The sequence below is a fragment of the Festucalex cinctus genome, chromosome 14 (genome assembly GCF_051991245.1).
Source record: "Festucalex cinctus isolate MCC-2025b chromosome 14, RoL_Fcin_1.0, whole genome shotgun sequence".
NCBI lineage: Eukaryota > Metazoa > Chordata > Actinopteri > Syngnathiformes > Syngnathidae > Festucalex > Festucalex cinctus.
This window is the reverse complement of record NC_135424.1, coordinates 20964843-20988644: the sequence shown is the minus strand read 5'-3', so window position 1 is coordinate 20988644 and position 23802 is coordinate 20964843. Positions and strand designations below refer to the sequence as shown.

At 40.3% G+C, this 23802-nt stretch overlaps 1 protein-coding gene across 1 annotated transcript in view; it reads right to left on the bottom strand.

Annotated features, from left to right (window-relative positions):
• Nucleotides 1-17008: 17008 nt before the first annotated feature.
• lrmda (leucine rich melanocyte differentiation associated) overlaps nucleotides 17009-23802 on the bottom strand; it is a 267111-nt gene continuing 260317 nt past the window's right edge. The window contains exon 7 of the mRNA XM_077495602.1: nucleotides 17009-17498. Within this exon, the coding sequence (XP_077351728.1) occupies nucleotides 17419-17498 (80 nt within the window). The 3' untranslated portion in view covers nucleotides 17009-17418. The remainder of the gene's footprint in view (nucleotides 17499-23802) is intronic.

The window sequence follows — 23802 nt, the reverse complement described above, 5'->3', positions numbered from 1 at the left end:
TGAGTAACGCGTTACTAAGTAACGCGTTACCGGCAACACTGCTGGCGAGGCAATACAAAAGTTTAGATATGGCAAAAAGGTCATTGTCGGAAGAAACTACTACAAGAAACAGGCCAGAATACCACTCAAGTAGTCTAAATCATCTCGCACACACTTTCAGATCAGCAGAGGTCTAATAGCCAGGAGTTGATTGCTGCAGGTGCACCACCGGAACCACCCCACCCAGCCTGAAAAGGTAAAGTCTCCAGAAAACAAGGCCACAGGAAATGTGGCTGCCAAAATAGAAAGCTGATATGGTTCATGAATCACATTCTTGTGTTTTTTAATTCATTAATTTCTTCAGTTATTTTATTAATTAACAATCATATTTTTTTTAAAGCAGCTATCTGTTGATATGAAATATGTCCATCTAGTTCACGTTATGGCTTACAGGATTATGAATTCCTATCCAGGCGTGGTATCTGTTTAAGAAGGTGAGAGAAATGTCAGTGCACACCTTCACACCGACTCCCCATAAATGACAGGTGCTGATAGATTGCACTGTGTGACCTTGACTATGCTCAATGTAAAATATCAAATATCATTGGCTTACCCCAGCCCGCGGGAATGAGGATGCGGGGCCTCGTTGGTGACCCCTCGCCTCCAAGCCACAGCCAATACCGACGCTGTTGCGGCATTAGTCTTGATTTACGTATAGTGACATGTTATTAGCTGCTCCATCACTTTCGCCTGTCACTCTGTCAGTCAGCGAGGATCCACAGTGATGTCTGGGAATAGAATTGGAGGAATAACATTGCGACCGCATCGCCTGGTGGATCACAAGGGATGAGGCCATGGATCAACAGTATTGAGACTGTTTGGCAATGACAGCAAAAGATGTCAAACGTGCATCGGCTTTACAAATGAACGCTTTTAGAATCAACTGAGTAAGTTCTTCAGGTGTCATCTTTGTGGCTCACGAAAGTAATTTTTCGACAGGATACATATGTTTGAGAGAATTGGTGAGTTTTCGTGACAAAAGGAGATGAAGTAATTGGAAGAATGACAATAAACACTGCAATTCCAAGACGGTCATAGTGCTCAAACTGATTATTTCACTTTGGTTAGATTGGAGCTAAATGAGTCCAAGATGGCCGATAAACTTGAAAAAAATAGCAACGGATGTTTCACCTTGCCGTCATACGGAGATGAGGCGCCTGTAGATGTAGCGCACCAGTCAAGGTGTCGCCCGTGTCAAGGCCACTCGTTCATCTCCCCGGAGTGCTTCAAACGCCACCTGCAGTCCCAATTTGGAGGTGTTATGATGATTCCCGTACAAGGAGCTCCTCCATCTTCTGGGCAATTTCACACCCGGCCGTCGGTAGGAGGATGTACATGCCAGGCAGCACAGCATTTGTCCTCGTTTCTCTTTCTCATGTGCAAACACAGATGGCCCCAGGTTAGCGTGCACGGAGGTCGGGAGGGGGGCTTGGCACTCATCCACTTGCCAGACGCAGCGTCACAAGTGGACAAAGTGGCGAGGGTGCAGCAGCAGTCACAACACAAGGCGTGTGTGACGAAGACATGGACATAAGTGAGGACGGGAAAGCTTTCTTTCTTTCTTTCTTTTTTTTTCCAGAGATGTAGGATCCCTTTTTCTATAGGCTTAATCCTCAATTGAGTACAGGTCAGCTGGAGATGGTGATGATGGGAAAATCTTCATAAAAAAAAAAACTTCATGAACCACTTGCGATACTTTTTGACCTTGCTATTGGGAATTTGGAAATTGACAAAAATTTCCACTGTATCTTTAAACCAAGAGCGCCATCTAGAGGAGTAAAAAAATACAAGTGCTTCATGAAGCTTCATTTGTCCATCACTAGCTTAGTTTAGTTTTACTTAGCTTCAGTATTAGTTTTCGTGTTTTTTTTAATTTATGATGATGATGATGATGATGATGATTATTATTATTATTATGTGTATTCCTTGTTTGCAATATTCAATAAACACCAATTCCTATCTAGCGCTGCATTTCAGCAGAGTTAAATGAAAAAGCAGGCAAGGTGATCCATTTGAGCCAAAAGTCAAGCAGGCAAATTTGTCACCGAGGAGCGATGTCATCTGAAGGTGCTTTTCTATTGGCTGCTGCTAGGTGACATCACTTATGTGTGACACACTTTCAAATGTCTTTATTCCAGTTAATATTGAAATAAATATATTTAAAATCACATTTAAAACCATCCCCAAAGGCTTATGTATTAAATTAATTACAAAAGACTAAAATAAAGGACATTTTTCGCTATAATTATGGTTTAATAGTTTTATAAAAATAAAATCTAGTTCGTTAGTTTTCGCATTTTTGTTTTTATTTCATTAATTGTAATTGTTTTTTGTTTTTGTTTTTTAAGGTTTTTTTTCCGTTAGTTTCCGTTAACTAAAATATACTTGACAGTAAAGATGCAGTTATAGAATCTGTACTGAAAAAAAATTGATTGCCAGCTAACCTAAGAGTAAAAAATGGAAATCTTTGGCAACACTTAAGTCATTTTTTTCAGGTGGGGATACCCTTGTCTTCCAATCAGCCAATTAAAAGATTTTGGACTGCACAGTCTGTTGAAGTCAACATGCTATAGAGCAATGAAATGTGCAGGCAACAAGGTAACAGTTTTTGTCTGCAGGGATCTGTGACAAAGAAAAATTGCTGGTTGTGGATTAGCAAACATTTAGTGGTTTCCATGTCAGTGGTGCAAAAAATGTGGGAGAAAAAAAAATCACCAATTAATCCACTTTGACTCGAATTTCAACACAATGTAGTTGACCAGCAAAAATCGACGTGTGTAGGGGTGTGTGTGTGGCGGCAATAGAGGAGCATGTATGCGTGGTTGCTGATTTGTACCCTGAAAGGTTTCTATGTGGGAATTGATGGCTTGTTAGTGAATGAGGAGTAACCCCACCCCCACTTCTTAACACACACACATATGCACGCACACTCACAGCCCGTGTGAGATGCTTTCAAAATGATTGATTTACAATAAAGTGGCTCGGGGTGCGCGCATGCAGGCAGAACTGATGCCAATCGATCTCTCTGAAATTGATTGATCAGCCGTTTAGCTCGGCCGCGTGTTTACCGCGTTGGGGCGAGCTGGAGACTCCGCCTCTTTCTCCCCCCAACCGTAAAGCGACGCCAAAATGCCCCCTCGGCGTCTCCTTTCATTGCACGAGCAAAAACAAGCCATATCGCAATATGAACCATAAAAATGCAATCATACGGCAAGAAATACTGCATAAACATTTACGATTGTGTACTTTATTCTGCTATCAACGTGTCCTTCTGTGACTTGGAGATAGCACGCCTTTAAAAGTAATGACTTACCTGCGCTGTGCGAGGGGGGTTGTTGAGGAGCACTCTGGGCCTTATCACCGTGTCACATTGAGGCTCCCCCTGAAGGAGGTCGCTGAAATAACCGATGGCGGCGCTCTCATGTAAACAAATCGCAAGTTCTCAGCCGTACGTGAAAGATGATACATCAGCGCCCTTTGCCTGTTTGAGCACACTTGAGATGACGATCATACATAATTTAAAGGGAGCGACTCGTCTGCAAAGAGTGCACACGAGGGTGTGGGACGACCGCAACCGTGTGACCTCTGTGGCGGGAAACAAAAGCTGTCCGGTCTCCTGCAGGTTGCAAAACAAGCTATTATTTCAATGATTGCCTATAACATCCTCTTGTTCCTTATTAACTATTTTACATGTTTGGGCGCAGCCGCAGGATGTCACAACGGCAGTAAAGTTTAATGTCGTCAGCGATGTGAAATTCCTGCAAAAAAAAATAAAAAATCATCTGGAGAGGCGTTATTATGTTCCGCAGGATGCAACGATATACCAGGTGGTCTCTTAAACAGCATACAACATTTATTACAAAAATCTGAAAGATGACTCGACTTATGCTTTGTGACCAACTACTGTGGTCACTATTGAGTATTTTTATAATCAATGAATCTATCGATTCATCGGCTAATCTGATTCATTTCAATTTTGCATTAAGTGTATTACAAAAGTATGTTCCCCCTGATTACTGTTTATTAACCAATGATTGGTGTTTGTTTATTTTGTAATTCGTATTCATATAGTGATTAAAAAATAAAAAAATTTAAAAAATTAAAAGGAAGATTGATGTTGATGTTACCGGTTCGGCCATCGCTTTCCAAAGTAAAAACAGATGTCGCAAATGCCTTATTTTGATTAAAAACAGAAGAAAAAAATTAGTCTTCTCTCAAGAAGGAAACAGCAATCAAACAATTACTGTTGATATGCTGAAATCAGATTTATCCAACCCTTAACCCTAACCTAATCCAAAGACGAATTTCAACCTCCAGCCCAAATTTAGGAATACCCAAAGTATAATAGCAAATTAAGAGTATAAACTGTCAAATTGGGTCATCAATCAGAAGCAGTGTTTAGAATGCTGGCACAGTAACTCCATTCATCGAATCCATCACATAAACGTGCACCCTTTTGACACACCATCGACCCTTGACCTCGATTGGTGTCACATTCGGGCACGCTCAAAAAATCTGACAAAACAGCACCACCGTAAACATATCAAACATATCAATATACGTGCATTTGCTGGTGTGTGACAGGCATCGGCCAAAGACCGCGAGGGCCGGCAATCAGCCGTGATCATGGTTTCCATGACGATGAGGCATGCCGGGCACATGAGCCGTGGCCCAGATAAACAGTGATCCTTTAGCAAAACAAGGAGGTCATTACAGCAGCTTGTCAAATCAATGCCCACTGTGTCCAACTTGATTAAGACGTCTCCGCTCAGCTCCGACGCGCTCCGTCAATAGTGGGAAGGAGGCTTGGCCGTGTGTGTGCGTGCACGTGGCTCAGATGATTGGAGTGAAATAGCCATCAGTCAGGGAGGCGAGGTGGACTAATGATTCCCCGTGCTGCCTATTAGAAGTACATGACAAGTCAATCCTGCTCACAAGGAGACAAATGTGTGTTGGGGTGTGTTTGCGAGTGTGTGGTGAAGAAAAAGGAAAAAGTGACCTTGTAGCTGCAACATTTGAGGCTGAATGTAATTGGCAAGAGCAGCTAATCTTTACCTGGGGGCGATTAACAGAATTAAAGGGGAAGAACAAAGGCGCAGGGGCGGGGCTTTTCTCTTCTTTGCTGCCATTTGTAATTTGGCTTTGGTTGACGTTGATGAATCCTTCACTCATTCTTGTTCATGCTTTTCTCTTCTCTATCTTGACCCTAAACAACAGGGAGGAGGTTTCCTTTAGCCAAAACAGTTGGTCATCTTTGTAGTCCATCACAAGTGACCGGACTATCCATGTAAAAAAGTTAAAAGCTTAATTATTTTTGTAAAAGTGGGACTATGCATTCATCTAACAGTTGATGTTATTGATGCAATGTTAGATTATATATATATATATATATATATATATATATATATATATATATATATATATATATATATATATATATATATATATATATATATATATACATCCATCCATCCATCCATTTTCTTGACCGCTTATTCCTCACTTCCTCACAAGGGTCGCGGTCTCTCTCTCTCTCTCTCTCTCTCTCTCTCTCTCTCTATATATATATATATATATATATATATATATATATATATATGTTGGGCCTGGGACGGTTAAAGCCGATCGGTTCAACAGTTTCGGTTAGACCTGTCTGTGTTACGTTCGGTCGCTTTCACACGACATTTTTTTTTTTTTGTACCCATTCTTGAGCACTAATCCAATATGGCGGCGTCCATGGTTATGGAGCGCGTCCATGGCCATGCGTCATATCCTTCCAGCGAAGCTGTATCATATTGCAGCGGGGCGGGTACAGCCTCGGAACAGCTACCAGTTAGCATGCTACATCACACCAAAAGCCGGCGCGTTTGAAATAACAGCAATGGACTTGGAATGACAATGCGTGGGGTGGCGTGGAATCGGGACAGAAAGGTGAAAAAAAAAAAGAAACATCCAAGTACTGGTGAGTCTATTTACTTGCTGTTGAACTGTATCGAGCTAACAGCAGTGTTTGTGTTGACTCGCAAAAGTGCTCCACAGAGCAAGATTTGTTACATAAAACGAACGTCGGAATTACAACTGGCTGGAAATTGTCTTGTTCATGACTGAGTTGTGTGTTTTGTTTCAAACGGGAACTTGGTTTAACGCAATGATATTCGGTGTTAGCATAGCACCACTGAAGAATTGTAAAACTCGTAGGCAGGTAAATCCCCTCAAAATAAAGGTGGAACGTCTGCAACTAAAGCGCATCTTGTCCGTTTCATTTGAAATCCAGTGTGGTGGTGTTTAGAGAACGTGAATGAAGAGATGAGGTGCATCAGAGTAATATACACATTTTACTCTATCCATATTCGATATGACTTATGACACATCCCTGTCTTATGTTCATCAAATAAAACTCATTTAATAACTTGATCTTACAATTTGAATAGTATAATTATAATTTGATCTGAGAATAATTCAAAGATCAGTGTTTGAGCGAGTCTTTTACTACTACTACTACTTTATTTATAACCCACTTTACATTTATAAAATAAATCTCAACATGCACAGTACAGGCAACAATAAAAGCAGTGGAAGCACACAGTAAATAAAACGGTCAATTACAAATCAGAGTAAAAAAAATTAAAAAAAGAATAAAAATCAACCAGGAAAAGCTTTTTTAAACCTGTGCAGCTAAGGCACTTATAAGTGAAGAAAAACCTCACAGAACACCAACAAAAACAAAAAAAAATAAAAAGTTTGCATACTAAAATAATTATCTTAACTCTGTTTAGTCACAAATATACTTAGTGTGAAATCTGGGCTTATATAGTTGAACACAAAGCTGATATATTTGCAGGCAACCATGACTTTGTCAATTGTATGAATGGCAACAGAGGGACACACACACAGGATGCTTTTACCTTCAGTTATTTGTTATGCCTGTCACTATATGCCACTGGCATAAATTGAATAATAATATAAATGATAATACAATAATAATAATAGTAATAATAATAAATAAATACATATATGCCACTGTCATAAATTGAGTAATAATTTAAATGGTAATACAATAATAATAATAGTAATAATAATAAATAAATACATATATGCCACTGTCATAATTTGAATAATAATTTAAATGACAATATAATAATACTAGTAATAATAATCGTCATAATAATAAATAAATGAATTAACTCCATGACATATTAGATTTTTTTTTATTTTATTTTTTTTTTACGTCACTGCATACCGAACTGAACCGAAAAGCGTCAGCACAGAACGGAAAACCGAACCAAACCGTGGATTTAGTGAACCGTTCCAGGCCCAATATATATATATATATATATATATATATATATATATATATATATATATATATATATATATATATATATATATATATATATATATATATATTATATATATATATATATATATATATATATATATTAGGGATGGGCGAGTACCGATACCAGGTATCGGTATCGGGCCGATACCAGCTTTCTTCAAATACTCGAGTACTTGTGACGCAGACCGATGGCAGAGGGGGAAGACGTTAATTGAGTCCTCCTTGCCTGTAACTGGCGCTAGCTTGCAGCAGTTTTTCACCAAAACTTCACTGGTTTGGAAATACTTCAAAATTGTGAATCTTAAACTAAAAGAGTATTTTTGTGTTTTATTTTGAGCGTTAAGACTATTGAAGAGTGACTGTGCTGTTTGTTTGTTTTTTTGTCAAAATTAAAGGAAATATATTTGTTTAAAAATATATTTTAGTGATTTTTTTTATTTGTCAAAATGTACTACTGGTATCGGCAGTCGGTATCGGTATCGGTGAGTACTGAGGGTCTGAGTATCGGTATCGGTCTGAAAAAAGTGGTATCGAACATCCCTAATTTATATATATATATATATATATATATATATATATATATATATATATATATATAATTATTTTTTTTTTTTAAAGATGGCTAAAGCTAAAGTCATGCAATTATGAGAATAGACGTATGAGGGTGTTACTATTAGAGGCAAATTTTTGAAATATTGTTTTAGAGAATACAGCAAGAAGTAAAGTTGGGGGTGTTTGGTAATTTTTGGTGATTTTTCCCATCATCAAACACATTTATATATTAGCGATAGAGAACACAAGTAAACACAAAATGCAGTTGGGAGAGAGAGAAAAAAAATATCCAAACTTACATGTGTGAAAAGTGATTGCTACTTAACTGCTTGAGTCACCCTGAGCAACAACCGAAATCAAACATTTTCTATAGCAGCCAATGGGTCTTCAACATCTCTGTGGAGATATCTGTCCCACTCATCCTTGCAGAACTGCTTTCATTCATCAACACTGGTGGGGTTTGGAGCATGAATGACCTTTTAAAAGTATTCCACAGCATTTCAATCAATTCGGGACTTTGACTAAGTCGCCCCAAAACCTCACCATAAACGTTAAAAGTGGGAAGCTGTACATATCCATCCATCCATCCATCCATCCATCCATCCATCCATCCATCCATCCATCCATCCATCCATCCATTTTCTTGACCGCTTATTCCTCACAAGGGTCGCGGGGGGTGCTGGAGCCAATCTCAGCTGGCTCTGGGCAGTAGGCGGGGGACACCCTGGACTGGTTGCCAACCAATCGCAGGGCACACAGAGACAAACAACCATCCACACTCACACGCACACCTAGGGACAATTCGGAGCACCCAATCAACCTGCTATACATGTCTTTGGAATGTGGGAGGAGACCGGACTACCCGGAGAAGACCCACGCGGGCACGGGAAGAATATGCAAACTCCACCCAGGAAGGCCGGAGCCTGGACTCGAACCGGAGTCCTCAGAACTGGGAGGCAAACGTGCTAATCACTCAACCACCGTGCAGCCCAGCTGTACAGTAAATAAATAAAATTATTTAAGAATGGGGAAAATATGTTTTTCATTGGATTGTATTTTCAATATTTTCATGCAATATTTGTTTTGCTTTTTTTTTTTTTTAGTAATGTAGTAGTGTGTGGGTGTTTGGGCGGGGGGGGGGGGGGGGGGGGGGGGGGGGATAATAATGGAATTTTGTGAGCATGCCCGCTCACAAAATTCCATTATTCTCTGATTATTTGCATTATTCTTATAAAAGGATAACTTCACAAGCACCACCCTAAATATAATTCTTACTTTATTGTGTCTTCAAATATGCATATGAACTTTTCCCTTCATAGTGAAAAACTAGCAGTCTGATCAATATGTTTGCAAAGACAAGACAAGGTCGGAATATTCATCCTGCCTCGTGATAAAAACACTGTTAATACCTTTATGTGAAGGTTCATGTTTACTCACTAAAACAAACAAGTCTAACAAAGCAATAATAAGCCTGAAGCTCAAACAGCTTCAAACTAACGGTCTCTGAGTGATCAATATGTGTGTGCTATTGGCTTATTATTATTATTACGAGGGACTACTGTACCAAGTGTCTCAAACATCAACGTCTGAAGAGGTAGTGGAACACTTTTTTTGTACTACTAGAAAGTAATACTTAGGCTATACAGTATTGTTCTCCATTTTTTGCCAGTACATCAAACAAGCCAAGCTGCAGCACATGAGTGTGACTACGGTAGCTGTTTTTTTTTTATTGTTTTTTTTTTTTAAATTGGAAATCGTTTACTTGATATCTATCTATCTATCTATCTATCTATCTATCTATCTATCTATCTATCTATCTGCTAGCTGGGGTAGCTTGTTAGCTATCTGACGCTGCTAGCTACTGGCTAGCTGGCTTTTCTTTTCTGTTTTATCTGTGTAATTTAGAATATATGTTACTATTTCATCTAATGTTTTCATTTCCCATAAAGTAAATGATGGCAGAGAAGACAAATGCAATGCAATATGTTACTTTAACATTGCGTAGAACATTGCACTGACCACTTCTGTACAGTATGAATTCCATAAATTGCACTACATTTGCCGCCGCAGTTTTTATGATTCAGGGATTTAATTTGTGCCTTGGCAGATGCCCTCCCAAGAGGGGTGTCAGGTGGGATTTCCATGTCTTGAAGAGACTCTGCCTCCTTTCCCCGGCCATTTGTCACCAGCTGGTGCTGGTGTTAGCAAGCCAGCATGCTCGTGTGCGTCACTGTCATCGTAACATCTTCGTCCATCACTCCCTGTGGGAAGGTTGCAGATTGTTCTGTGTTACTTTGTCTATGTTTGAGCTTATGCAACAAGTGAAAATGTGAAATAAGGAGGTAAAATAAAGTGCTTATTCATTTTTATTTAAAAACGATTTTTTTCCGAAGTTTTTGGACTCAGGCGGTTTCTTTTTTTTGCAGAGAATTTCACCTGCTTTGGAAAAAAACTCTTTCACATGGTACTGATGAAGCAGGGGTGCATCGATATGAGATAGCAAGTTTGTATAGAATTGGACGCGTATATTTCTGTGATTCCAGGACTGAAGGGGACTTTCAACTGTGAACAGAAAAATGTGAATTTTATGTGTTGTCACATTTTATTTTATTTTATTATTGGAATCTGTTAAAATAGTACCGTAATTGCAGTGCATTACCTTCTGAGGTGAGATCTGCTCAAAGTGCTCCTAAACAAGGGAAAATCTCTTTCTTGCTGGTTCCATCGCAAAAAGAGGCTCGTCAAATCGAATGCCAAAAGCAAAAAAAGTAGCGCAATACGGGACCCGAAAACACAAAAAGTGAAGGGGAATCCATAGCGTTTCTTTGCCGCTTTTATTTCGAACTACACTCAAACCTAGCGAATCATTTCCTGAATCAGTCACGTGGTACACCTGCTTCGTGGGGCTTCAAACGTCACCACGTACGTCATCAACACACGCATTGACACGCCGTTCATGAACCACTCATCTGCATTACTCGGCACACGCTTCAGGGATTCGACCCGAGAAGCACATCACTAGCCAAGTCTGCCAAGTCTGCCAAGTCTGCCAAGTCTTCCACGCCAAGTCTCTGCATCACGCCACGCCAAGTCTCTGCATCACGCCACGACAAGTCTCCACAATGATCAGTCTCCACATCAAGCCATGTCTGCTCGCTTTCTGTCCTGTCCAGTCCTTCGCCCTCATGATGAATAAAGTTCCTTACATCGTCCATCCTGTTTGTTTTCCTGCCTGTTTCCTCCGCTTTTGGGTCCATCCACCATACCCCCACCGTAACAAGAATAAAATCTTATTTTTGTTAACTAAAATTGGATAAAGTCCTAATTTTACAAAAACTAGTCATTGTCATCAAATTATATCCATCAATTTTCTTGACCGCTTATTCCTCACAAGGGTCGCAGGGGTGCTGGCGCCTATCTCAGCTGGCTCTGGGCAGTAGGCGGGGGACACCCTGGACTGGTTGCCAACCAATCGCAGGGCACACAGAGACGAACAACCATCCACACTCACACGCACACCTAGGGACAATTCGGAGCGCCCAATTAACCTGCCATGCATGTCTTTGGAATGTGGGAGGAGACCGGAGTACCCGGAGAACCCGGAGAAGACCCACGCGGGCACGGGGAGAACATGCAAACTCCACCCAGGAAGGTCCGAGCCTGGACTCGAACCGGAGACCTCAGAACTGGGAAGCGGACGTGCTAACCACTCCTCTACCGTGCCGCCCTGTCATCAAATTATAGAAAAGTCAGAATTTTGGGGAATTGTGTTTGTCAAAATTTCAACACCACCAAAGTCATCATTTTAAAATAACACCTTTTCAGAATTGTTTATTACAAGAATGCTGTTGTAATGTGATTTTTTTTTCTTTTTAATATTGCAATCTTATTCCAGGAAAAGGTCAGAATTTTTGACAAAAACAGCAATGCAGTGCCTGACACTGCCAATGATGAATATTCATCAGCCCCTCAGGATGCTCACATTAATTATGGTAACAGTCTCATTTAAGTGCTCGATTCAAAGTAAGCAATGCATGTCCAGTAAATGACACAATAATTATGTCCAAAAACAAGAAATGTCTCTTCAAAAAAAAGCAAAAAAAAAAAACAACCCAAAAAACAAAAAGCAGCAAATTGCTGGAATATTCCAAGAATAAAGTAAAACATATTATGAGAAAAAAAAATGTAAACATGAGAACAAATTGTTGTAAGTTTACACAAATAGTCTTAAAGGGAAAAAGCGGTAATTTTATTAAAAAAATATATATATATTCAAATGGGAGGCCAGAACAGGAGTAATTCGCTCCCTCCTATGAGCAGCAGTTAAGAAGCAAGCAGCAGCATATTGGACCAATTGGAGATGCTTATTGTCCTTGTTTATATTGTGCCTTGTTTTCCAAAGGTGGAACTCAAGGGCGGCAAATACAATGAAACCAGCAGGGGCCACACAATTGAACACTGCGGAACACTATACGACAGTGGCAGAGTTCCCACTCTATAGAAATTAGGAACATGTACATTCCTGTTTATGGATACTTTTTGTTTTCGTGTTTTTAAGTATTTATTTCCTGTTTTGTTGCTGCTTTTACATTTCTTGAAAGTACGTTTCACAATACTCTAAGGATGAAATTGTAATATTACGTGGAAATATTCTGAATTTTAGTGTTACTAGTTTAAAAGCCATACATTTACAAGAATATAGTTTATATCCGCAATTCAATTATTTCCAAGGATGATGTATTTTGTTACGAAAATAATGTAGCTATACTAAAATAAAATGTTAACCTTACCACTCAAATAGATATAATTTTACAAGACTATTACATATAGAAAGTCATTTATTATTTCAGAGAAATTAATGCAAGAAAGCTAAATTTTGTGATGCATTATTTTTATTCATATGAGGGGGGGAAATAACTAAAATGTTAAAATGTTACATCAGGTTGATGTTTTTCTATAACAATGTCCTTATGTCCTTACATAGTTATAATGCAAAAAAAAAAAACACATTCAAGAGCATGGGTGGCATACTCAGCTAATAAACTACAAAAGTGCACGTAAACAATGACAATGAAAAGATTTTCTATTGCCTCTGTGCAGCCAGTGTGAATTGTTAGGACGTGTTATTATTTCTCCTTGTTCGCGGAGGTGTAATAGAAATGCCAAGCAGGCGGCTGATTTACTCACTTAGTCAAATAGTCCTCTCAAGGCCTTTGGCGGCGTAGTCGCACGTGACACAACCTTGAGGCTGGCCGGCCGTACATTATTGGCACCAGGGCCCCGAGATACGGTGACATGTTTAACGTTGTTTTACAGTGCATTAGGAGGCCTTAACATGTGCTGAGCTCACTTTATTTGCTCATACATTTGGCAGGGGGAGTTTAGTGTTAGGCGGATGGTGAGTGTTCGACGTTCGCCTCCGCTGAGCCACAAACCAGCCACTGGGAAGTCACTGTGAAGCTTCCAATGAGGCGGCTCCTCTCCCTTTCAAGTCAGTGAGTGTGCTAAGTTACACTAACATAATTCCTAGCATGACAACAAATGGTGACGTGGAAACAACAAATTTATTCCTGAGAAACATCTCGTCATCATCTCTCACCTACACCATTGATCGGCCTCACATTCCCAGGAATGGTTATAATTTTTTCTCAGCGAGCGATGCGGTGTCGCGATCAATATTCCCACTGATGGTTAAGCATTTGCAACCTTTTACGAATATCAGTGAGGATCGATCACTCGCTCCTAATTGTCTTTTCATTCTCCAGTGAAGTTATCTTTTGTAGCGCAAAGGAGCAATGACATTTTAAGAGCCTGGAGGTTGTGTCACATGACTCCTTTGAGGTAAAGGTCAGAAAAAGCAGATTCATTATTGTCCACACTGTTTTCCTTGCAGCACCATGTGAAGGGGCTATGTTCTATTTCCATGTAAAAAGCCATTTAATTATAGGGGGTGAAGACGCTTGTTCGTCTTATCAGAGGAAATGATAAGGGAGTAGCAGAGTGAAAGTCCATTTTGACATAATTGGCAGTGGAATTATTTATGACATTAATTGCCACATTATCGACTGGCTGTCAGCTCGCGTGTCAGTGTGTCCATCTTTCTTAGCACAAGCAGCCCGCTCAGCCTGAGGCCCCCTGACAAGCTAATTAGAAGAGCACAGAACCCCCCCACCACCCACCCATCCCCTCGGTCCCACAACCAATGACAAATGCTTCTCGTCCAAGATGGAAATAATGATGGAAATAAGGGCCACACTTATATACTGTATTTATTTTCTGAAACAAAGTAAAGGATGGTGATGTTTTTGGTTGTGCTTACTGCATGTATTCAATCATATTGCTATGATCCCTAATTTATGACTCTAGTCACTGTCGCTCAAAATATGCCAAAAGCTGGTACCTTCAAAATGTGTTTTTAACAATAATGGATAAAAAAAAAAAAAAAAAAAAAAAAAAAAAAAGTACGGTATCTCAAATCCAAAAACAAAATAGCATACTTTTTGGATGAAAACACAAAATCAGACTCCCCCAACCCCCAAATGAGATAACAAAATATTAATAGCCATTAAAAAAATAAATAAATAAATAAATAAATAGCTTTAACTTTTTTTTTTTTTTTTTTTCCTTTTAAGTGTTTTTATTCAAGTATTATTCATTTTCTTTTCAAGAGTGACAGGGACACTCATTTTTTTTTTTTAGGGGCTGCTCTGCTATCAGTGGCCAGTTGTCACTCATAAATATGAGTTCCCTTTCTTCCTGTGGCTCCTTGTATATTTGCATTAGCTGATGTCAATCAGCCATCATGGCTGTGGGCTTTAAACGTTGTGATGGGATGATTGGCCTTTAGTGATTTTGACAGGAGAGGGAGTCACACAGAAGACACAGCATGCCTTTTGGGGAGGTGAAACACGCACAGCCTCTACTTGTGTTTTTATTAGCCTACACTGTGAAATTAAACATAGGAAGTAAATAGGTAGCTAGGTAGATATGCACATAGCTAGATATGCAGATAGCTAACTATATACGTAGCTCGCTAGCTACATAGCTAGCAAGCAATCTAGATAGGTAGCTAGCTAGATAGGTAGCTATCTAGCTTACTATATAGGTATATGGCTGGCTAGCTAGATTGCCCGCTAAAAATCTAGCTAGATAGCTCGCTAGCCACATCATTTACTAGATAGGCAGACAATTTGGCAACAAGCTACAAACAAGGTCAAACAAGAGTCTGTTTAATAAAATTATTTGTGATTGTTTGGCACTTTTAACAGGTTGTATCGAACTACATAAAAAGGGCGTCCACCCAACTCCTTGGTGGCAACCCACGCTACGCTACTGAATTTCACTTATGCTCAGATCGTCAATAGAAATGTCAGAGATCATGCACTCGTGTGCGTCTATACTACTGCGGTTGTGTGGTCGTTCAGTGTCGTGCGCGCCGACTTCCCACAGGAGTGTGTGTGACCATATTCCAGCTGACATGTCGTTCAGGAGCGTGGTCACTAGTGGTGGCGTTTCAAAATGACAAGGTTTATTTGTCTGCGTTGTGATATGCTCACAGGAAACTGGGACTGACAGCCTGAGGAGGCAGGAAGAAGAAGGCCACGCAACAACACAAGCGCACACACACAAATGCACACGCCACAAATGTCATCCTTCCCCTGGCTGAAGCGTGCGCCCAGCCATCCTGCTGAAAAGAGCAGACATTTAAAAGTTTGTGACATGTGTCACAGGCGCTGCCATTGAGCCAGTGCCGGTGACGGAGCTGGAATTGACAGGCGCTGAGCCACCGGAGCTGGCTGGAGGACACACCGAGTTTGGTGGGTGTCACTTCCCATCTTCGTCAACGGCGCGTTCGTTCGCGAGCTGCCACACTAGAGCGCAAAACACATCTCGGGAGCGGACGCCGGTGTCTTGACGTTTGCTCGTTTCCAAGCGCCAACGTATGCGTTATTACGGCTGGTGGATTAATTAAGGTATAAGAGATACACATCCACCTGCGGGCTGTGACCTCCTTGACCCTGAACTCAGCATCACTGCTGCTGGCTTCTTGGGAACTTCCTGCTTGAGCAAAAATGGGCACGCTACTTCATCAGAACAGATCAGTGACATTCTGCATTAGAAGCCCTGCAGGCTCCTTTGCTAGCCTTTGTATGTGTGTGCTAAGAAAGATAAGAGACTGTTGGGTCCAGAATTATTTGGACAATGTCGTTATAAACCATGTGGCATTATGGGAAAAAGTGGAATGTTTTTAGCATTTAGCCTACTAATATGCTCACACAACTTTATCGGTATGTTCGAACGACATACCCCAGTCAAAACTACTCCACATCGGAAGTTCCACGCTTTCATACTTTTCATTGAATCAATGAGAATTGACTATGTTATTAGAATACAAAAATTATGTGACTGTATATCGCATGATGAAGTAGATCACATCATTTGGAAAATCCTCCACCATGTTCCAGGCTTGAGATGACACTTTGATTAGACCTGGGCATTAAATTGAAATTGACTCTTTGACTCAGACCAGTCAGGTCACGTCAGTAATGAGCTACACAAGCTAACATTGGCAGCACGCCTGATGTTAAATGCTCTTAGTGGTAATGCACGTGTTATATTAATGCAAACATTTTAGAGATTCAAAATGAGTATTACATTTGAGGCTCATGTCTGGTGTAATGTTTTATGGTTCAATTGAGATGAATCGCAGGGGAATGTAAACAATCAACTGATTGAAAATGGCACAAAAATAATGTATGGAATTTGTCAAAATACCTCACTTGGTTGCTGGTCTCCAAACTTGAATTTGGAGTATAATGTAACAGTTGAAAATACCCTTTTCAAATGAGGTTTACAATGAAAGTTTTGTTTTACAAAATAAGGTAAAAAATATGTTGTATTGTATATCACATTTCAATGACTAAAACATTTGAATTTAATCAGATGCATAACTATTTTTCTATTCATTGGAATGAATTCATGTAATCAATAGAGGAACACTTTCTTTAGCCATTGAAAATAAGAAAGGCTATACATCTTTTTTTTTTTTTTTATTAAAAAGATGCAACAATCTCCAACATTTTACAACATTATAGTGCTTTAGATGGCGTGTGCGCGTGCATGTGTATGTGTGTGTGTGTGTAAAATGTGTCCATGTCAGGTCTCAGGTGTGTGACCGTCACCCCTTTCACCCTTGATTAGTGGCAGCAGTGGATGGGTGATCCATCATGGCTGTCAGGCCGAGACACGCATAGGTTGGACCTGAGTGCGTGCACTTGTAGGGGTGTGTGCGTGTGTACGTGCAGAAGGCAAGCACAGAAGTCAACAGTACTGTCTTCAAACATCTCGTTGTTACAAAATCAAAGCAATTATTTGATTGAAGTGCTTTATCATCAGCGGTACATAAATAAACAAAGACTTTTTCTCTTGCCGTGCGTTATCAGCCACATTGCCCGACGTCCCTCTTGTTCCCGGACCTGGCGGCACCATCAAAGCTGGTCGTTCTGGATGAATCTGTTGCCTTCGGAATGCTTGCCGTAGTAGACGTAGCGGCACTTGGCAAAGACGCCTAAAAACAACGGGATATGCTTAGGTAAGGGTCAACATTCTCGTCACTAAATATCAAATAAGCAAAAACTCAGAGCAGTTTTGAGGAGTGTGTGTGTGAAACTGTCTTTAAGAACATGGGGTGAAATGTCTTTGACCTTGAATATGTGTTTGACCTTGAAGATGTCCACAAGGACAAGCATAGTCTCCCAAACACACACGACTGTGTTGTCCCATCAAGGCGGGTGCGTGACATGCCAAAGTGCATTTGTTAATGCATTTAACAGGCGTATAAAACACATGACATCATGATAACCAATGGTGGACTTAACTACTTAAGAAGCTGCACTCATGTTTTATTCCACTTGCTCCCTGCAAAAACGCCTGAACTCCAGTCTCTCGTACCCTTGAAAAATGACTTCTTAAAATGACTTCATTTGGAATACTTCAAACAGAAGAAGAGTGCGTTTGCCCAATGTCAACAGTCGCGGAACTGAAAAAGTCATAGAAAAGTCGTATGGTCAAGATGGCGGACAGTGGCGAGTCCATTATTGAAGAACACCCATTTTTGCAAACTCCCTTCAGGCTAGGATTGAGTCAGAGGCCAACCGCGAAGTAATGATTAAGGTGTTGATACATTGTCGAGATGGGCTTTATTGACTGGATGCTTAACTGTTTCATTTAATGCTAAACATTCCTGCTAAACGTTCCTCTGACGCTTTTACACGCGACTGTTCACTATACCTCATTTATGCAATATTGAAACACTTATGTTAAGTGCAGAGCGACTTTCTGTCATGAGACAACCAAGATGGCCGGCCTCATAGAGGGCTATCGCGTCTCGAGTCACACGCCGCCACTTGATGAGGCAGGCGGGCCCCGGCTTGGCATCGCCTCTCGCCAATTGAGGCAAGGACAAGTGGCATTAGCACTGTCAATGATCCTCTGACAGGCGAACAGATACGTCTTTCGCCAGGCTTTTTAACATCGACATCAAGTGCACTGCAGGAGGAGACGGAGGAGGAGGAGGAGAAAGAGGAGGGCGGAAGGTGGCGTCGCTCGGGGGCGAGATGAGGGCTGCTCCGAGTACAATCACGTAATCCAAAGAGACGCTGTCAAGGGCGGGGAGAAGATGGCGACTAAGTGACAGAAAGCAGAGACGGGGACAGAGATACTGGTGCCATATTAGTGCCAAGCATATTCTGATGCCACCCTCAATTCTAAGCCAACGTGACACGCCGCTCTCAAAGTGGTCGCACACACACAAATATATATATACATATGAAATGTGGAGACAGATGTGCGCACACCAGTCCCTCGCGGCAGCAGTGGGTGTTCTTGTCAGGCTGCAGCAGTAGAAGAAGCAGCCCACAGGCCCGAGGACAAGCTCAGTCAATCTAAATCTGGACTTTGTAGTGGAGCAGCGCTCATTTCCCCCCTCACAGCCCAGCTACGTGAGGTGATCCAAACACTCAAGTGTGAGAAGCTGTCACCTCCGATAAAATCCGGGACCAACTCCATGCCTGCTCCCCCGGTGTGTGAGTGGGATATACTATATGCTCATCAGTCTCTATGTGTGTACTCGATGTGTGTGTGTGTGTTGCTGACAGTGAGGAGGTTTCACATTCCAGCTGCCACACTTTGCCCGAGGACAAAGGTAAGATGGCTGGAGACTGGGCTTGACACCACGGGACTTGGGGGCGTCTTACTGCGCTCTGATCAGACAGGCACCGGACGGGGAACACCCTTTTATATATAATGTAACACAATCTGTTCCATGGACGCCGAGAAACATGTCATTTGTTGAGTTTGGAAACAATTGTTCCGAATGGAACTGACAAGAGATACCACTAAAAGCCGAACTGTCACCATCAGAAAACCTTTGCTAACTGTACAGGTGAGATTTCAGGTAACATTTTAATCATCTTAATTGTATACAGATAACCACAGTATAATTGTTGTGGCAATATTTTTTTTCTGTATTACTTCAAGAGTTGTCTTTTGATTTTGATCTTGCTAGAGAAGATAAATGGAGTGAACACAATGTTCTTCCAAATAGTACACTTACATTGAGCCACTTCATAATAAAAGACAAAAAACTCAGTTGTTGACAGTTCCTAGGAGCAGGACCATTCATGCCATCAATATTTGATTTATGCCCAAAATTCCGGTTTCTGAATAACCCGTTTACATGCATGAGTACAAAGTAGGGCTGCACGATATTGGAAAAATATGCGATATGCGATATACTTGCTGAACATAGCGATATCGATATTATTGAGATATTTAACATGCACCTAAAGAAATTACATTTTTATAACCTAATGAAAGAAAAACATTTTTCATGTGGCAAAATAAGCAACCTTAATGTAATCTTAGTTAATTAATTGTAATTATGTCTTGATAATTTTCAACTATTGAATGGCGATGCACATTTTAGTTAGCATCTGACTGGTCAAATTCATATAAAAAGCATAAAATTCCATATAAAACTTATTGCAAGCCTTTGCGATATGCATATTGCAAGGGCCAATATCGCGATATCGATATTTTTTCGATATATTGTGCACAGTGTTGCCGGTAACGCGTTATGCGTTACTCCACATTTTCAGGAAGAAGGCAAGCTATCTCACTGTTGTAACAGTCACAAACAACTACTGCTAACTACGAAGATGAGGCAGAAGTCATTGATCACCACACTGAATTCAGCCATGGTCTGGTCATGAATGGTTTGCACATTCAAAACAAAAGTGATGATACTTTTACTACTAGTTTTATTAACCAACAGGCACACAACACAACAAAAAAGTGTGCATTATGGACCATAAAAGTGGTAAAAAAATAATTTATTTCCATCCTCAACTGGTCCGTGAAGCATTATGGGATGAGGTCGTCTCCGCCCTCTCGCCAGGGGGAGTGACGTCAGACAAGTCACGTTTTCAGTAGGGGTGGAACAAAAAAACGATTCGACCGAACCATCGTTCGTCAAGGGGAGCTAAACGACCGTATCGGTTGCGAGTGAGGCTTTATGGTTTTCATAACAATAGCAAGAGTTCTGCGCCGTGCTCTACTTGTTTTGTTTACATTTCAGTAGCATCACCATTCAAGCTACTTCCGTGTTTCCGTGCTCGCGACACGGCGCGCGCGCGCGCAACGAGTGACAACATACAAATGGAGACCGTTAGCAGAAGCCGGTGCCGTACATCTCGGTATTTCCCATGGCTATCGAGTCCTCTCGGTGCACGTGTATGTCCCGGGCCGGCGTTGGTACTGCGCGCGAGCCAAAAAGAATAACTCCCGTGACGATCCAAAGCATGGATTCAAACGACACAGGTATGTCCCACAGCCAACACACCAGCTAAGCTAAAAGCACACTGCAAGTATCTCATTTCTCAGTTTGTGGCTCCCTGTCAATGTCTACAACTAGCATGAGCAGCAGATAGGAGAACTGAGACGTGCCCGCGATTACGACAGCCCAAAAAACAAAATATAAACAGTAGTGATTCTGTGGTCATCATCGTGTCTCAGATTAAAAAAACAAAAAAAGATGTCATACATTAACCAAAAATGAAAGTGATGACAAAAGAAAAAAAATTGTTAAATACAAAAATTGTTGATTAAAAAGGGAAATGAACTTTTGGAAATATTTTTGCATATATTAAGTGGTTCAAATGTGTTTGATAGATTTATTGTTCCATAAGGTGGCTTCATATTTCTTTTGGCTGGACGGTAGGATTTTATTTCATGTCTTAAATTTATGTTTCTGAAATACTTCACAATGTGCAAATATTCTGTTTAATTGTGTTGGTGTCTGTCTAAAGTTTAAATATTTATATTTAACATTAAATTATCAACCTTTTGTTTTCCTGATCCTTATTTTGAAGAGAAAAAACAAACAAACCAAAAAACAATTATAACTGTCAATAACTACTAATAAATATTTAAACTGATACATGTGTACACACTGGAATAGCGGAACAAACAGAGGAATTTAGGGGATTTTCATTTTCAACCTGGATAGATTTTTATTTTTTGTTTTATAAAAAGTATTTACGTTACAAGAAGTCAAGAGAGACTGCCTATTTTGTTTTTCATTAAAAAAAACCTTTATTTTCATGTTAAAAATGCACTTTCAATAAAGTATTTGGAACTCCGTTTCTACTGCATTATTTTTATGTTGAGATGGTGTTATCGGCAGCTGCTGAAAGTAACTAAAAAAGTAACTTTTAATCTAACTTAGTTACTTTTAAAATCAAGTAATCAGTAACGCAATTTAGTTACTTTTAAAACCAAGTAATCAGTAAAGTAACTAAGTTACTTTTTCAAGGTAACTGTGGCAACACTGATTGTGCAGCCCTAGTACAAAGTAACTCCTATCTGTTAATGTGATCGGCCCCTGCCTAAACTCTGATGCACGTACTGACAGCGTACTGTTGCAAATCAAAGTCATTCCCGCTTATTTCTACCGCCGAAAACAACAGTATTCTAATATCACTCACCACACTAATAAAGACTGCCACACACTCAAGTAAGTACATTCTGTACTCAAAAGACCAAGATTCCTTGAGAATAGAGCATGTGCAGAACTTAAACCAATATCTCGTTCAATGGAGATCAAAACACATTTATATGACCAAGTATTCGAGTTAGAAAAGTGGTACCCCAGGGGTCTTATTCAGGTTAAAAAAAATGAATAAGAACATAATCAGGGTTTAGCACCTTAGTCTATCAAACCTTTTATTTCTGAACTGATAAAATGTAAACGTATAGAACAAAACCCAATAGGTCTGTACTCATCTCCCCATTGATCCTTAAATGGCTTGGATTTCTTTCAATGGTGTGTGTGTTGTGGTCACGTTGAATGAGTTAGCCGCCAGTAGCTCTAATAGCAAATAGCTAACACCCGGTAAATACATGCGATTGTTTTGTCCACAAGGCTTTTGATGGAAATTCCTCCAATTCTACAATACAGAAGCATCTACAGGTAGCATTGTTCATGTTGCTAAAAAGACATCAAGCCCCTGTTGAGAGGACGCGCTCATGATGGAAGCACACTGTTGCATTCACCAAGAGGACAATACTGGATATGGACTTAATAAAGAGGAGAGGAGCTTAAAGAACAAGCGCAGGTGCTAAGTGACGAGCAGCAGAAAGGCCAAACTGTTATTCCGCAAGCATTAGGCCTTTTGTTACTTGGTGAATCTGTCACTTTAAACGGCCACTCCCGCTGTGTGTTATGGTTTTGTGAAAGTGGATAAGCCATCGTGGAGTGACTGGAATGTGATCCACTGAGGATGACTTTGGCACTTTGCTATCAACCAGGAGTTCATCAGGTAGAGTCCCAAAGGCGTCACAAGCACTTAAAGGCAAGTGTAGCATAGTTGCTCTCTTTCTGTCTGCCATCTTTGTCCATCTACTCTGGTAATAAGCACAAGCTCTCGCTGTGAAGGGAACTTGTTGGACTGTTTTTATGTACCTTTTAATGAAAACGGAGCTGGGATGTAACTTGAGTTAGAAAAACTCCAAGATTCCCCATTGCTCTTCTGCGTTAGTCTTTCTCCCCTCAAAACTGTTGTTGCATCAGCACTCACAAACTGTCCGAAGTTTCTCCCGATAAGTGCCGAAGAACTGGATCCCTTCAGTCCTCCTCAGTCCCTCACGGACAGGCGGTGAACTCAGCAGAGCGTGAAGGCTTCAGGGCCCTTCAGCTTCAGTTCCTTCATCTGTGAAGGTTAACCATGAAAGTCTACAAATATATATACCCTCAAGCTCGTGTCGACTGGAATCTTTGGTTGTTCAGCGGCTAGTCTCATTTAAAGGGCTCCCATCTCTCTTTGCTGGGTGAACAATATGTCCAGTAGAATCTCAAAAGTTGAAAGACGTACAATTCGGAATTTGACCAAGATTTTCAGGTAAAACGTAAGACGTGGGGATCCAAGATCGACCACCTGGATGTCTGGGAGTTGTCTCAGCAGCCCGAGTGTTGTTGGCAGCGTATTCCAGTGACAAAGCAAACATTATTAGCTTAGTTTGGTTTCAGTCCGAGCCAGATAAATGTGATGCAAAACAGTATTGTTTTTTTTTTTTTTTGTTGTTTTTTTTTTTTGTGGTCCAAGCATCAACCATTACAAATAGTTTGTTTTAAAAGTTGATTAGAATTCATGGCTAAAAAGTAATGACCAGAAGAACCCAAAATATGCATGTTTTGGAAAAATATTTTGTTACATCTAGACTGCTGTTTGTTGTTGGCGTATTCTTGGCTTGATGATCTGGTTCAGTTAGTTATTTTCCATTGATTCCATTGTGTGGTGTGCTTACTGTTTATT